Raw genomic sequence first — 17,863 nt, forward strand, 5'->3', positions numbered from 1 at the left:
CTTCATGTTTCCCCCTGCTTCCAGCTTTACTGCTAAGCCAAGGTTCTCCTTCACTGTACTTAATGCACAGACATGAGATGTACATCCTTCCTTTCATGTCAGTCTCAGAAAGAAATGTCTCACAAATGTTTCCAAAATGTCTACGTCTCATTCGCTTTCAGTAAGAAAAGGAGAGGGCTGCTTCATCCAACTGTCTCTCCCTCTGAAGACGAGAAAATACCAAAGTTACTTCATCAAAGCGGGTGACACCCGTAGCACACATCCGCGCAGTAAGCTCATATCAGCTCCACTACCCTTACCTGCCACTGGCTCGCTCTGTGTGTATCCCATGTAAATTCTTTTTCCTGATAACCACTCCTTTTCACGTGGTCTGTTCTCCCTGCCGCATCAGCACAGTATAACTCCCCTCTCATGCATCAGCTCTGACATTTACAATAATGATTCCTGAGGCTCGAACACACTTAAAAATCTGTATGAGCACCATGCTCTGACTATGTGATCACTGGCATTTGCATCACTTTCATCTGAAAACTTTCTCACACTCACATATGCAGCCACATCCATGTGCATGCTCATTCACACACAAACATATTCACAGAGAGAGAGAGTACATGCAGTAAATGCACAGCTAGCCCCAGCTGTTGCTAAGTGAACCTGCAATCAGAGGCCTTCACAGGACTCCTGATAGGGAGTAATGTCTTCTTTGATTGGATACTTAATTCACACAGGACCTTCCTGCTGTGTGTGCCGCCAGCTCTCAAGGTAAACCGTGGAGATCCATAAGCAAATTAGTGCACTGTATTTACCAACAATCAGCAGCTACTTCACTGCACTGCCAATTAAAGAAGTAGTATGAATCTAATTCGAGGGAAATGAGGAATAAACCACTTCAGCTTTGTTCATTCTGCTTGGCAGCCTTATGGGTTTTTTAAGGCAGAAAAATGGCTCCTTTCTTATAGCTGTCTTAACTTGCACTTTACCCCGGTGAAAAATACAGAAGATGCAAAAAGGGGTATGTTTGGTATAAAAACAAATGTGTAATAAAGCTTTACTTGGCAAGAAAGTTGGAATAAAACACCACAGGGCCATTGTGAAATGCCATTTCATGCTCTGTACTGCATAATTTGTAGCACTCTGTGTTTGTTTATTTAGCATCAAAACAATTTCTGCTCATTAAAGGTTTTTTGTGGGTTGTTTTTTTTTTTTTTTTTTTTTTTTTTGCATTGTGTTTGTGAGAGTTTGCCACTTTAGAAGCTCGGAGCTGTAAAACACCAGCCCGTGTAATTATTTCTACGCATTTCTACGAGGCACGTCGATTGTAAATGCCGTGCACGTTCCAGAAAATTGTGGCGAGACGTAATGATAAAATCGAATTCAGCAGGTGGACCACACTGAGCTCAGGATAAAGCAGAAGAAAGAAAGGAGTCCGTGAGTGACCTTGAGATCAGGCAGGAGGAGCGGTGCAAAGATGTGCAAAGGTCATTGATATGCACAGCCATCACATGGACACTCGCTGCGTTGCGGTGTGTGTGGCGATGCGTTTCATCCTGCTCTCCACTGTGGCTTGCATTAGGGATGTAATTGATTATGATATGACTTCCATTCCTGTAATCAAATCCCAAGATTATTTAGTTCTCTAATATAATATATCCACAAAATCCGCACAAAGCATAATGTTCCCTATATTGTCCTAATCTGTAAAATCTGTCTGCTGCCTCAGGATGTCGGTGCAGCAAGAGCAAATTTGGATCAATCTCAGCTCTCAATTACTCCACCATTTGGTGCTTCACGACCCGAATAAACATTTTGTCACCAATCCATATGTTATTATCATCTACCACAGCACTCATCTACAAAACACACACACACACACACACGCATGCATAACAAAGCAAACGGGCAACAGCAGCTTCTAATTGTGTGACTGTGGACTTGACAGTGGCCTGCAGGCAAAATGTATGCGTGCCAATGCAACTGTCATCTCACAGAGAAAGTAAGGATGTGGCATTAGTCTTTTGTCACAATGCCATCAGATGTACTTCATGATACTGTGCTTTATCCGAAGAGAAAGCAGGCTCGGAGGTGACAAATGACGGTCAGCAATCCGTAGTATAGTATGCAAATAAAAAGTGGAGGTTTAATCAGGAATGACTTAAATTTCATAACGCTGCTAAAATGTCTGTTAATCAAATGAGGGCTTTATTCACACTGGGGCCCAGAGAGAGCCTGGAGCGTGTCTGAGGCTATAGCCTGTATGAACAGTGACTTGCAATTTTAACATCATATATTGATTGGTATGTCTGTGAAGGTTCTCAGTCATCCAGGTCATCGTAGTCAAAGGAGCTTGCAAAGAAAAGCGTCTGGACTTCTTTAAGTTTCAACGTCTTTCAACGCCTTCAAGCAACTTAAAGAAGTCCAGACGCTTTTCTTTGCAAGCTCCTTTGACTATCATATATTGGTATTGATCAGTGAAATTCAGTACAGAGCTGACGTTTGTTATAGATTATCATGCCTGAATGTAGTAACACAGAACATTTCAGTATTTCAAATACTGCTAATTTTTTTCTTTCTGGATCACAGGGTGTATCCAACGGCAGGAATGATGACGAAAAGTGAGAGGATGAAATCGTATTGAAAGTGATGAGAAGCAAGGAAGACGCGGCGTCATGTTTTTAAAGGCTGAAGTTCACAGCTCGAGTAGGAGCTGCACGACCGTGCTCTCTTCCATATAGATTGAACTTGTCCATCCAATCCAGGCAGCAACTTTTAGTCTTCAAGAGTTGCGTAGGAAGAAGGCCACTGAGGAAGGCATGTGAGGCAAAGATATTGCATCAGGTGAAAGGAGCGCATCGACATGTTTACTCCTCTGAACCATTACTCATTTAAATCTCACGCAGAGTAATGTTACACACAGATGAAGACTTAGCTTTGCCGATCACATCATTATGTTTGATGTGCACTTGGAAAAAATGGGAATAAATCAGCACAGAAATCATAAAAAGAAGATGCTCATGAAAATTTGTTGGGGAACGTTTGTAGTTTTTTTCTGTCTATGACTGATAGTTGTCTGTACATCACTGGGTACTTCCAAGAAAGTACTTTTAATAGTTACTTATGCAAGCCTCTCATCTTTTCGTGGTACCAAGTAGGAACACAACAGTATTGTTTGTTTGGTTTTTCGTGCCATAGGCAATGTGGGCATGTTTTTGTCCATGCTCACATATTTAGAAAAAGAAGACTGCCCACAAAGACAGCAAATACTACATGATTGACACGGCAGCTAGTGCAGCTGCAGTAGCTCGTTGCTAAGAAAGTCAGTAAGCATGTGGAAGTACTTTGGATTTAAGGGAAATGACCAATGGATTATACTGATTCACAAAAGGCAAAATGCAAATAATGCAAATGATATCATTTTGCCTTTCTCCAGAAATACAGAGTTAGGGCTACTGCCAGTGATGTCTTAACCCTCATAGGGTTAATCAGATGTGCTTAATCCATTTTTTCTCAAAGGATAAAGAAAAGAATATGTCTTAGGATTTGCTAAGTGGTTACCCAAACAACACCAATGGGGAAATCCTTCCAATTCCTTCTTATGTTATCCTGAATTACACGGTATTATTTTGTTTGAGGAAGCTAGCATTACCGAACGTTAGAAGTGGCTAACATTATTTAAATGTCTAAGCCATCGTAATGTATTTAACGTGAGGCCATTTCAGTCTGTGTCCTTTAAACATAGTATAATCCAGCCTTTTAAATAAATCTTCTGCCCACACCAGGTCAGTGACTTTAAATTAATTTTTAATGATTTAATGATTTTTTATTTTATTGTCATGTCAAATCAGTTTTGAGAGTTGTGTAATTCTACTAATATTGATTTGGGATGTAAGGTTTCTGGTATAATGGCATAGCTAGCACCAAGGTGCAGCAAAGAGGTTTCATTTAACAGAAAATAATAGCTTCTGATGGGCTAACAACAATTCTTGAAACTGCACTGTTTGGCAAACTGTACTCTACACCTACTAAACATTTATATGTATTTCTCACTCCAGTTAAGCCACCAGCAGGAATTTTCTTCTACAGCTCACTGACTGTAAATGTTGGCAGGTTGTTTTTTTTGTTTTGTTTTTTTAAGAAAACAGCATGAAAGTTTCTTTCTTCAACAGAATGTTTTCAAATTGGTGAACATTTTAGTGCCAAATTATATGGCTGGCCCCCTGATATTCAGGACTTGAGATACAAATTGCTTCCTAAAGTACTTACTTGTGCTTAGCTGTGCTAAACATTGAATGGGCTTACCTGTGCTTTATGGGTATAATTGCTTATTAGGTGGCCAAACACTTAACCCTTTGGGGTCTAAGTCATCATCTACAAGTATCCTAGCCCTAACTCTAACCCTAGAGTTCCCAGAGTAATGAATTTGCCTTTCTCCAGAAATACAGGGTTAGGTCTACCGCCTATGGTGTTTTAAACCTGAGAGGGTTAATCCGATGTGCTTTAATCCAATTTTTCTCAGAGGGAAAACAAAAAAAGAATATGTCTTCAAATTTGCTAAATGGTTATCCCAACAAGTCTCCATTGGTTAGCAATATTAGCACCGATTCTGAAATAGTCTAAATTTCAAAATGTGATGAATCAGCTGATAAAAATATTATCTGTAGCTGATAATTGACCAATCATTTTAGGTTTTAGTTAAAATACCAACTGTTAACTAATGTACCCACTAAAATGTAAGAATTTAACATATTTCCTAGCTGTGTGTGAGAAAAAGGTCTTTCAGTTTGTGGGGTTTTATTTTATTACAATGATCTGATATATGAATAATTCACTGATTGTTTGTTTTATTCAAAAGCCATGAGCATCCATTAAATAGCTGACAATAAAAACCGGTCCGCACTTTTGCAGAACATAGCAAAGCCTTTTTTTGTCTTTTTTGTTAAGTGGCCATTATTCTTTTTGTGACTAATTTTAAGGTTTGTTTTGGTTTGTTCAGTGCCTGCAAACATCTTACTGCAGGAAAAAAAAATGTAGATAAATAGGGAAATTGACAAGTTGGGTAACAGAGGCAAAGTCAAGTAAGGGAGACAAATCCAGCTTCAAACACGCTGGGAAACAAAGCTTCGGCAGCCACCCAAACCAGCAAGCTAGTAGCCAATCAGCCTGCCAGGCCGCTCTCAGTTTGAAGCTGGCAGCAGGAGCTGGTTGGCCAAGCAGAGAGAAAGAATGAGAGACAGACACGGAGAGAAAGAGAGAGGGAGTTTTCATTACACAAAAACACTTATCCTCTTTCTTCTCACTCTCTCACTCTTGTTTTATCCCACTGCAGAGAGATACTGTGGGTAAAGGTGACAGACAAAGATAACTGTATCTCAGGCAGACTGCACAATTACTCTGGATTTTATTATTGCGACTGACAGTCACATATTTGTAGGAGGAGATACAAAGCAGCGCATCAGCCATCACCACTGTGTGTTTTTTGCTGTGTGTGCGGGTAGGTGGGTGGGTGGATGCTATCCATCTGAAATTACAGGAAGATTAAAATTAAAGCTTGTCTCCCTCTAGCCAGCAAACTCTTTTCTCCCTCTCTCTTGTGCTCTGTCTCTCTCTCACACACATACACAGTGACAGCACTAATCAGCCCTCTGTCAAGCCCATTAGGTCCCACCCTTAATGAGGAGATCGCCCAGCTTGTGCCCTGACTCAGGCCAACCAAGTGAGCTAATAGATTATGATGTGCATGGATGTATGTGTGTTGTTTCCCCGCTCTGCGTTGAGCTGCATGGAAATGACAAATGACAGACATCCAGTGTCTCTATTAAAGAATGTTTTTCCATTATGTTCTCGGGGTTCAGTCAGCCGCGGACTGCATTCATTTCCAAACAGTTCTCAGACAAGCTGTCTTTCACTGGAGCCCAACATGCATACATGTTTTGGGGGGGCAATTGGCAGATGAGTCACCATTCCACACCACAAATACTCTTCTTTAAAACGTGTGTGTGTGTAAGTGTGCGTGTACTTTCCGTACACTTTGCATCACAGTACTATTTAATAATTTCAGAAAGGTTGATATGTTGTTTAATACCGGATATGAATTTGTGAAATTGCTTTTTTTTCCCCACTGGATTTGTCAGTCGTGATTTTTAATTGTCAATGCGCGTGCACGCACGGAGAAAGAGGTGGCGGGAGGGAAATGGAGCTCTCCTTTATCAACACATGAGCAGGCAAGGTCATCGTGGTAAACCTTAATACCTTTTCTCACCGTAACACGGAAGCGTGTGAGTGTCAGAGTAAACAGCGCACAGCTATTCTCTGGGAGACACTTTTACACCTGTTTTTAGTCTCCCTGGGCCCGCGGAACCCGTGGGGAGACCCACCGTCTCCCTCCCTTCAGCGACAAGTAGAAATCCACGGGCTGAGCGCCTCCTTCTGTCACGCGGATTAACACAAAGCGCCAAAAAACGGGGTAAACTTTTGTAGAAAACCAGTCAAATTGTAAACTTTTTTCAATTTCACTCTCACGTGCTCTCTACCCGTTTCTCGCTCGCGCGTAGCAACAGCACCAGCCACCCTCGTGCAGACAGGTTCTACAAACTGCAGTGCGGCAGCGGTTCGCTATTTTAAGAATAATTTTTACATGAAGTGAATAAATATTTAATCTGCTTCCCAGTCGCGGCCACCACGGCGGATAAGAGACGACTGGGAAGTTTGAGAAACACCGAGAGCCTCGTCTGTAACTCAATTTGCCCAAAATTTAACTAAATTAATTTCTCAAAAGAACAAACAAAAAATGTATCGCTCGCACACACCGACTGCGCGCGCTCCACATCCTCGTCAGCAACAAAAACAAGTGGAGCCCTCTTTCCTTACCTGGCCTGAACATATTGGCAAAGGCTGTTTGGACCGTCTAGTAGCCTCTGTGCTGGAGTAGCATCCTTGTCAGGGTCCAGTCCTGTGCTGATGTTGATTAGATTGTTTTGATCCCCTTTGAAAGCTGGCGGGTAGAGTGTAGTCGTGTCTCCTTGGTGGCTTTCTTTTTTCTTTTCTTTTTGTTTTTTTAAACCAAGTGAAGACGGTTGGAGGAGGAACGGGAGGAGGAGGACGAGGCGGTAGTGGAGGAGGGAGAATAAGGGGGTCGGATAATGTCTGACAAAATTAAGGACAAAAATAGCCTAGAAGGTCCGCCACCAGTGGAAAACAAGTTCTGTGTAATAAAAGACAAGGAGGGGAGAAGAATAACACCGTGTCCCGTCCCAACACACTCAGATGTGTTTTAGTGATTTTTCAGCTCACCGCCATCTGGTGTTTATAAATCACTGATGTACATTCTGACTTTATTTGATGTCCGAATTTACGGGAAAGATGGTGAAACAGCCTCCCCCCTAAAAAAAATCTGATGAAAGTTCTCTTATGCCTTCATAATAGCCCTCCTGTCGGATCTTCAACTGCAGGTCAGGTAGAGTCTAAAATGTGCTGTCCGTGGATCGTCAGCGTGAGTCAGTGCCGTCTACTGTCTCTGTTACCGGAGAGCTCCGAGGCAGCCGCTTCAATCCCCCTCCCACAGCGAGATGTGACTGATGAAACCCAGAGCATCTCTCTCTCTCCCTCTCTCCCTCTCTCTCTGTAGGATGTGCTTTATTGGCATGACAGAGGAGTGTGTGTTTGTGAAACAGTTATAGGTTATCATATTAAAATTCTCCTTGTATCAGTCACCCTCTCGTTCTTTCACTTATGTCTGCACTGCTTCTTTATCTCCCCCAATTCAATTTCCTTTTAGCAATCCAACACGCTGCATAAACATTATTACAAAAGCTTCCATTACAATTCATTTTCTCCTTTTGTGATTTCTCTCCTCTTTGTAGCACTGCCACTCAAATTTGAAATTCCTGTATTGGCCAAGCCATAATGGAATTGGGTACAAGTAAGTAGTTTAAAATGAGTATTTGAACATTCTGAATTAGTGGGTTGGAAAATAAAAAGTCATGAATTAGTTTGGTACTTAGAAAAGAAGAAAAACATTGCAAGGAAATTATCACATGAAGAAGACAAAGGGCTATGGACATTTGAGATATAGTCTTACAAGACTTTTTATTAGGTCCACCTTGCTAGATAGCATCCTACAGTTGCTGCTATTGGCAGCACATCCATGTTGCGAATCTCCAGTTCCACCACATCCTAAAGGTCCTCTACTGAAGTGAGGCAGTTTAAGTACAATAAACTGATTTTCAAGTACAACAAACTAGCTTGAAATACTTAAAAACAGCTATAGAAGAACAGTGCACTGATCAGAAAGAGATGGACATGGTCAGCAGCAATCCTCAGGTAGGCTGTGGCGATTGAGTGATGCACAGCTGGTAGTAAGGGACCTAAAGTCTGACAAGAAAACATCCCCCACACCACACCAAACCTGCAGCAGAAGCCTGCACAATAGATAGAAGACAGGATGGATCCATTCTTTCATGTTGTGTATGACAAATTCTGAACCTACTGTCCAAATATCACAGCAGAAATTGAGACTCATCGGCAACGTTTTTTCCAATATTTTTTTGTTCAATTTAGTTGAGCCCATGCTTCTATAAAGTTCTTTACAGATATTCTAGGTATGTGGTAATAGCAATTTCAATACTTATGTGAGAGAATCAGTTATGTTGAGGCAGTTTTAAGCCAAATTCATTTAATATTAAAATCCACTTTGGCAAGAACTGCACAACATAGTAAAGATGCAGTTTGTTATTACTTTAAGACATAAGCATACACTAAGTTTGTCCAAAAATTTCAAGAATTTTTGTGTGCAAACAATTAAAGAGTGAACACATGCTTACAGGTATTTTTCTTTTGAACGAGATTAACTCATAATAATACAAATAGTACAATAACTAATTAGCTATATAATAATAGTAATAACTTAATGGCACAATAACAAATTAGTCATTGTACATCAGTTATTGACATCTATATCACACATGTTAACAAGTACAAAAGGTGAATCCACTTGCTTTCATTACCCTTTGGTTGGTCCACTTTGTACAAGGCCTGTGCTCTTACTATAGTTCTCATTTTCTCCAGTTTTCACCTCTGGTTTGAAATTTAATGATCCTTACTATTAACCTGTCAAAGCAATAACCCACAGCTAACTCTTATATGAATGATGTTGATAACTTGTATGGGTGAATGTCCCTGAATGTTTATTTGAATGTGTAACAGTATAATAGAATCATTACATTTATGTAAATCACACAAATGGACAAAACGTTGATGAAAGTAATTACAGTTTCCCTGCATTTCTTAAGTGATATTTCTCTTTGGTTGTATTGTGTACTGATCTTTGGGGAACATTTCTCTCACAGGAGGCATTGCATTTTGATTTGATCAGAGGATTTACTAGTCTATATAATTTTCCTGTATTCTGACCATGCTAGCATTAACATGAATAATTAGTATGAGAGTTCATGTATAGGTATGAATTCGATGTAGTCTTTAGTTTTGTTGCAACCATTATCTGGACATGCAAGATTGCATTACCTTCTCTGAACCTCTTTAAAAATAAATGCAAGTTTTGTTATTGCTTAGTGTTATTTGTGTGCATTAGAAACAGGAAGGCATTCACCGAAGACTACAAACTGCTTTTCCCCCCTACTTGATAGAAAAAAAGCTGAAAAAAAAGAAAAAGGTTGTTACTGTTAGCATGTAAGTTTCCAGGTTACAGACCCAGCAGACATAAACATTTCCTTTGAATCAGAATCAGAAACTTTATTGTCATTGTCACAGGTACAACGAAATTAAGAATGGTCCCCAAACATTGCATCATGATTAGTGTTTCTATCCTTGTGGTAAAATTGAGTATCGGCTCTCTTGTAAAGACTGTGATGGTCTCACCTGATGAACTCCAGTGAAAAATATCTAGCTCCTTAGATGCTTAACAGTTTACTGTGTTCACCATAGTCACTAATTGAATCTTGATCATAAGCTTCCAGCTGTGGCTGGTACAAATGTGACTCATTTGCTAATTTGACAACTGACATGGATCTGGTTCCAGCCAAGTGTAGGATCAAAGAGGTCGCTTCATCCTATATAGTATGATTATTGGAAACGTACATCCACAGAACAATGGTGCAATAATTAGTCCTGTAAATATGCCCACTGACCTTCAATTAAAGCAAAAATATGAAGAAAAAATCCCATGAAAAATATTTTTGCTCTGATGGACAATGATCAGTGTGTAACAAATCATTTAAACTAGTATATGTGAATACTTGTTAGCCCTGTTGTGCTACATGCATAAATGTCTGCAACGCTCTTGCTTTGGAGACTCTCATCACAAATCCTGATGCTAAAGGGAAGCTAGTGAAAATGCATTTGTTTAATGAACGCAGAAGAAGACTCCTACAAACAGCTGCAAGCCAAATACACAACCTTAGCTTCTGTTAATGTTTTATCAGACTTACCGTATGTTGTATTCATTATTGGTGCTCGTTAAATGACATACTACAGACAGGTCTGTCTGTGGGCATCAGGGCCATGGGGAGATTCATTACATTAAATACTAAACTAACATGGTAAGCATGGTAAACATTATGATCAGCATCTTATTATCTATTTTTGAATCTTGCTTGTGAATATTTTCACATATTTTTAGCGTGGATTATTAAAAAAAACAAGATGTAAATTTCTATGTAATTGGCAATAATGTACATGATCAACAATGATAGATACACTCACCAATATCATAAGGACAAAAGAGAACTTGAGTGATCAAAATGGCATTATTTTGTTAAATGAATGTCTAGACTATGAGTTGATTTTTTTACATAAAACAAATCCCTGACCTTCACAGGTCACACACACACACACACACACACACACACACACACACACACACACAGGTGTTTTCAATTACCCCGGCTGATTAGACCTTTAGTTGTGTGGAGGTTGCGTGCAGCTCAAAGATTAAATAAGGATTACTGTATTATAGTTCAGTGGGGATTTGTACTAGCATAAAAGTCTAAGTTGTCTCACACTAACAGGTGAAACAAAACTAAGAGGCGAGCGAGGCTGATTTATGTATTTAAACTGTGATTCTGTGCTCTAGCTTAGCTAGCAATTCATGCTAGAAATGTGAAATGAACTCCTCTTGTGTATCTCTTTTATCAATGCACTGGACCATCTGCCCGGTTTTTTTTCTCCATTTATGAAATTAAATTATTCACATTTGGAGTAATTTGGTTGAAATTCAATGTGCACAGATTTCATTCATGAGAGCAAAGTAAATGGTCAAAGCTGTAATATTGTACAATCAGTCTATACACATGAGGGATATCTTGCTCACCGTTGGGCTCTGACTCCAGCAGCCAGGCCAAGCCTGAGCTGGTTTACAGGTTTACAAAAACCTGTGGTCTGGTACTGCCCAGCTCACAACTCTTTACTGGTGCTTTGCTGGTGCATTCCAGTACTTAATAACATCCACTCCACATTTTTCATAGTTTCATCAATTTTCCACAACAAACCACTCAATGTTAATGATTATTGATATCAGATTTGTAGACTGAGGTGGACTGAGCTTGGAAAAGGTCAGGTCTTTAGAAATGATTTCTCACAGAGCATCACTTCTGTGTCATAAATGTCTAAATTGTCAGTTGACTCCTGTGGTATCATATAACATGGCTTTCCATTTGATGAGAGAAAGCCAGCGTGATAACAGTTTCATTCACCGAAGAAGTAAGGAACCAGCGGATTACTTGACGGCAGGATATTTAGTCCAAGTTAAGGAATGGTGTGCAGGTTAGTTTTTAAGTCAACGCCTGGATCCATCACAGAGATGGAGATGGACGTGAGTGTTAAGATCCCAGACACAAAGACATAAAGCTAGTGACTAAACTAATAGAAATATAAAGCCAACACTAAAATATGAAAACTTTTCCTACTTTTAACTGCCTGAAAGGTAATTGCTTTCACTATCTGCTCTACTGTCCATCAAAAACACCAGTTTTTCCTTGTTTAGATGCTGTTTGAAGAAATGGTTGTTTAAATCATATCGAATCTGTTGTATTAAGGCACAACTTTTACTTTTAAAGCAGAGCTTGTCCACTTCACTTTTCCATGTTTCACTAAGTAGTTGGTGAGGTTTTGCAGACAAATCTCAACCAATTTCACCCAGCAACATCCAGCTCCCACTTGCCTACATGCCAGGAAATCCATATTTTTCCTAAGGAACAAGTCACTGACTCAGCTGAGGCCTGTGTGACTGTTGCCTTAGTTTGTCAATATCTTACTGCTGAATATAGTAAATACAGCAGGATCACATCATGGAAATAATATCAGTATTTCTCTGTTTTTTTCTTTATAATTTTGTTATGTTCTCCAATATCTATTTATTTCTAATCATCTTTTCCTTCTCTCAACAATACTTTTAAAAAAAGCTGCCTGATTTATACTGATTTTCTACATTGCAATATGATTTAAAAAAAAAAAAAGCAACTGTAAAGCATATACACTGTTCTAAACAGCAGCAGCTTTTTCAAAGATGTTCCTCCTGAGTGAATTGACACGGGAATATTATGGGACGCAAATCATGAGTGTTAATTTTACCCCGAGATGTGAAAGTAAACACTTCAGTTAATTTAACTTTTACGGTGTTTTTAAATTGCCGGACCAGAACCAAATCAACTCTGAGTGATTGAGTAACACAACAATCACAAAAAAGGAAGGAAGAAATGGAAACGGCCATGGCAATAAAATACAGATAAATGTGATTTTTAAGAGCATAACAATGTTTTGTTTTGTTAATATTCAAAATGAGAAATGGAAAAATTGATTGCCCTTTATGAAACAACCAGAAAATTTGAAGGAAGATTAATCTCAAGACCAGGTCAAAGATGTTATTTTAAGCTTGAAATATCACACAAACAAGTGTGTGTGTGTGTGTGTGTGTGTGTGTGTGTGTGTGTGTGTGTGTGTGTGTGTGTATATATATATATATGTGTATACACACACACACACACATATATATAAGCTTTTGTCTAGCACTATTGTAAATAGCAATCCAAAGAACCGTATTAATTTGCACAAAATATTAAAAGCACTTGTGTATATGACATGGCTCCATGTAAGGAGAACATCAACATGATGCATTTAGACAAATAGCCATGTTGTCTTAGAAATATATATGTTCTGTATTTCTCAAAAATCTCCATGCATCAATGGATTCATTTTCAGTAAGAAAAATAATAGTAGTAGGCCTAGTATTTATATAGGATATTTTAAGAACCCAATATACTACACAAGAGCCGAAGCCCAAAGGCTAGAGTGAATAGGTGACATTTCAGCTGCTTTTTGAAAATGTCCAGAGATGGGGAATTGCAGATCTTAGGGGTAAGCATGTTTCATAGAGTGGGAGCAGCAGCCTCTGTCCCATGGAGAACGCCGTGTCTGAGATGGGGTGTAGAGGAGAAGAAGGTCCAGTAGGTACTGTGGAGCAAGGGCATTAAAGGATTTGTTGGTGAGGAGCAGGATTTTATAGGAAATATGGGACTTTACCAGGAGCCAGTGGAGGTGCATAAGGGTGGGGGTGATGTGTTGTCAGGACTTAGTTCAGGTACGAATACAAGCAGCTGAGTTCTGAACAGACTCCAGCTTGTAGCAAAGGACTATAAGCCATGGAGAAGCTGTGGTGTGTGTTGCCATAAACTTAGCTGTGTTTCTTCATTCTTACATTTCACTTTCACTTCTGAAAGTGGTACCTGCAAGGTACAGGCACCAAAAACTACTTGGTTAGGTAGTAGAAACACACACGCTGCAGTTTTTACTTGCAAGGGCCATCACAGAGCGCTCACACGAGAGTGGGGTCCTGTGATGTGTGCTCTGAGATTGCTCCTGTCTTTATTTATATACAAGGGTAATACAATAATGAATACGTCTGTTCACAGACAGAGGAATGTTGATGCGTATGTAGGTGTGTGTGTGTGTGTGTGTGTGTGTGTGTGTGTGTGTGTGTGTGTGTGTGTGTGTGTGTGTGTGTGTGTGTGTGATTCTGAAGGACGCACCCTCTTCTTGTTAGGGAGCGAAGATAAAAGTGTTCAGCTTTCCTCTTCCTGGTAGGGAGTGGCGATAAGAGTATTCAGCTCTTATTATTGCTATGGAAAGAAACTGATAAAAGAGAACAGAACAAGTCTTGTAGTGAACAACAGTCTAAGTCATCAAAAGGTCATCATGCAGTATTCTATCATATGTAAACTTATATCATTAAAAGTTTATACTGACTACTAAGTACAATTCTCCATTGACACTGCAGAATGAAAGAAAATCACACTTAAATATTGCGTATAATATCACACCAAGTGGCCCTTAAGGTTAAAGTTGACACAATCATCTCAACGTTGCTTAAACCTGGGGTGTCAGGTGGTGCGAAGTAGGACACCTTGTGTATGATATGGTGACTTTGACAAAACATCAGTATTTATGGCTCTGGGAACTAGATCAGGTTGTGTCACTAAGACATCAATAATGTTTATGGAGCCAAAAGTCAAATCAGATACAAAACTGCTTAAAAAATAATATCTAAGAACCTTTTTCTTTTCTCCCAGAGGTTGTAATTTTGGAAAAGAAGTTCATTGCGATTATTCATGTTGGTATAAAAAAGCCATCAGATTCAGCTTCTTTACCACATCCCACCTGAGCACTGTACAAACACCATGCTTATTTGGGAAGAAAATTATGTATTATAATTATAATTACATATTAACTACATATTTATTGTTATAATCAGTAAATAAAGCTGCTACTGCACAGCTAAAACTTTAACTGTGTACATGCATCAGTGCAACCACACGGTTACCAAGTACCATGTGCGTGCGTGCGTGCATATAACTCCATTCTTAACAATCCATTCAAATTTGGCTTACATCCATCAAGGTCTTCAAAATCAGCTTAATGATTAGTAGGTTAAAAATTGACAAAAGGCCTTATAACTTAGAAACTATGATTTTTACAAGTGTGGTATGCATTACCAACATGTAAAAAGTACATGTACAGTATAAAGATATTATGTCACACTTGACCTCTGACCTCTCCTTAAAGGTCAATAGATTGATCTGAAAGTCAAAGTGGTGATAATGCTTAAAAAAACATTGTAAAATTGTTTCTTACTACCATTGTTTGTACTGACAACATATAGGCACATAGGGAATTATGGAATTATGTGTATTCTAAATACACGTTACTGTCCAGACTTTGTTTTATACATTGCAGTTGTTTTTTCCTGTGTAATAATATTCAACATTGCTATCAATACATTTTTCAAGAATGTGGGATACTGTTTGTCAGTGATTTGGAGAGCACCGCGTGTGCTCCCAAAGGGAAAACCAATTCTGCAGGGGAGACCTACCTTGGCACTTGTGCAGGTGAAACCAAAGGGAAGATATGCTTCATCATATTTTATAGTCTTTGGCTTGAAGGAAGTTGGTTTGGAAACATATTCAGCGATGCTTCATCTCCTGTTTTGCGTTTGTGTGGGAGCCCCACCAAAAACCTGTCCATTATGCTACCAGTGTCCAAGTGTTTTTTTTTTTCCTTTTCATACCCAAAGTACCCATTACTTTTAAGATTGGCCTAAATGGTTTTTTTTTTTAAAATCAAAATTATAGTAAGGGCTGGATCAGGTCACCCTGATCCAGCACTTAGCTGTGCTACTGTTTTTGTTCTGTTCTTCCAGTACAACCTGTCAATAAAATTTTGTCTTCTCTTTGTGTTTGTGTTTTGTCCTCATGTCTCTATGCTCTTCTCTTCTATTTTCCATAACAGCACAACCTTTTGCTGCAGATGGCTGCACTTCTCTGAGTATGGTCGTAATGAAAGGGAGTTATTTTTTCCCATATGGAGTCAATTATCATATGGCTTTTACCTATAAAGCGTCTTGAGGCAACTTTTGTTGGGACTGGTCGCTAGTAAATTTAGTAAAGTTAACTTAATTTGATTTATAAAGCCCATTAAAGCAACAGATGTTAACTCAAAGTAATTTCCTGACACACTCCTGTTTCAATCCTGGTCTCCAAAACCCAATTACAAAATACAAAACTCCCATAAACAGACAATATAACAGCATTTGTAATTGGAAGGAAAAAGAAGAAAATGTCAAAAAATACAAATTAAATATAACTAAAATCTGATAAACAGTCAAATAAAAAGAACAATAAAAAAACATTTACAGTGAGTTTGACCAAACTATGAGAGCTACAGTTGAAGCAATTGAAAATAGGTAGGCCCTCAGAGCCAATTTCAAATTGTCACATGTTAAAACAGGTTCTCACATGGGAAGCCAGACTATAGCAGAGCCTGGTGGCAATAAGAGCAAAGTCCTGCTGACCTTTAGGTTTTAGGTGAGAAGAATGGACTAAGAGAAGTTGTGATGATGAGCTCAGAGACCTGGAGGCAAAATACACCATTAAAAAAATCTGTAATACCTTGCAAGCTAATCCATGGAGTATTTAAAAAGAATCTTTTCCAAACTTAATAGTTATCCAGTGCAGCTGAGCTAAAATAAGAGTGATTTAGTGTCATTTCTATCTTTCTTCTATGGAAGATGCTTTGCTGTGCCATACTCCAGCCTCTTACAGAAGCTGTGTGAAATCTCAGACATAACATGGTAAATGGACGTATATAGCACTTTTCTACACTAACTGAGTGATCAAAGCACTTTTTACTACAAGCCTCATTCACATGAGAACTTTATCTGTGCCTAAGCATTTTGTTTTATGCATTATTCAGTCTGGATGTCAAAGGATAGTTTGACATGAAAAGTAGCCAGGCAATCGATCCACTGACCGTGTAGCCTTAGACGACCTGCTCTACCTCCTGAGCCACAGCCACCCCAATATGTAGAAAAAACTTATAAAGAGACTGTGAAAAAGCATCAATCAGAGAAGTCACATCCTATTTAACCTCTCCTACACTCATAACAGCTTCCTGTGCAAGATGATGTTTGCGCAGTTTGCCATTAGAAGGTCATTATGTTGTCACAAGTGTGTTTTTGATTTGTTGTTGGGAGAAAAGCCTGAGAGTTAACCTGTATTAAAACCCAGTGCTTGCCCAATAATGTGTATACTTAAAACAGCAAAGAAACTAAATATTCAGAATATTTTTTCATAAGGAACAATTTGCTTCCTTTGATAATTTTTTTAATGGGTTGATTCCATTTTTTAAAATTCACATCAGACACTAATTGTGATTCACAGCCGAATAATTTTTAAATATCTTAAAAGATGTCTAGAGGGGATTTTTAAACATCCACTTCTCTGTACCTGATATGAGCGTCAGAGAGTCAAAAAGGGGCTTCTCACATAAAACAAACAGAGCGTCTCATCCATAATTCATGGCTTCCACATCTCCTGTCGACTGCTATTTGCTATCAAAATAAGATCTGTAGTTATGTAACATGAAAAAGTGAATAAATTATCGCCATATCAGGTTTGACTCCTGTGAAATCTCCCAGCCAAATATGGTCTTTTTCCCTGCTTTAGATGTCAACACCGGTCAGCCACCATCTGTCTGCCCATTCACTCATCTGCCAAATGTTGTTTAGTATCTACTTACTGGTAAGTCTGGCAGGTGACCAGTCATTGTTTGCCGATTTTATTCCATGATTAAAACCGACTGCTGGGTAAAACAATCACAGTCTTGAGTAAATACTAGGAAATGTCAAAGTCTGCACTCTGACCTAGTACACGGCTTTTTTTTTTTGGAAAAATGTGACTTTTCCTTATAATTCATAGAAGTTGCTTGCATCAGTAAAAAGGTGATGTGGGATTTTATTCAAAAGATTTAAATATTTAAATATCATATAAGGTTCTTATGTCTTGTGAGGTTTTTTTTCTAATAG

The 17,863-nt window shown here is 38.8% G+C and overlaps 1 protein-coding gene across 1 annotated transcript in view; it reads right to left on the reverse strand.

Moving 5' to 3' along the window:
• The window catches only part of rtn4rl1a (reticulon 4 receptor-like 1a), a 118,283-nt gene extending 110,737 nt beyond the window's left edge, over positions 1-7,546 (reverse strand). The window contains exon 1 of the mRNA XM_085470463.1: positions 6,865-7,546. Coding sequence (XP_085326589.1) covers positions 6,865-6,877 — 13 coding nt within the window. The 5' untranslated portion in view covers positions 6,878-7,546. The remainder of the gene's footprint in view (positions 1-6,864) is intronic.
• Positions 7,547-17,863: the final 10,317 nt, after the last annotated feature.

The sequence above is a fragment of the Copadichromis virginalis genome, linkage group LG10 (assembly GCF_057382275.1).
Source record: "Copadichromis virginalis isolate Kocher_CV1m ecotype Utaka linkage group LG10, C_Virginalis_male_GT1.1, whole genome shotgun sequence".
Lineage (NCBI taxonomy): Eukaryota > Metazoa > Chordata > Actinopteri > Cichliformes > Cichlidae > Copadichromis > Copadichromis virginalis.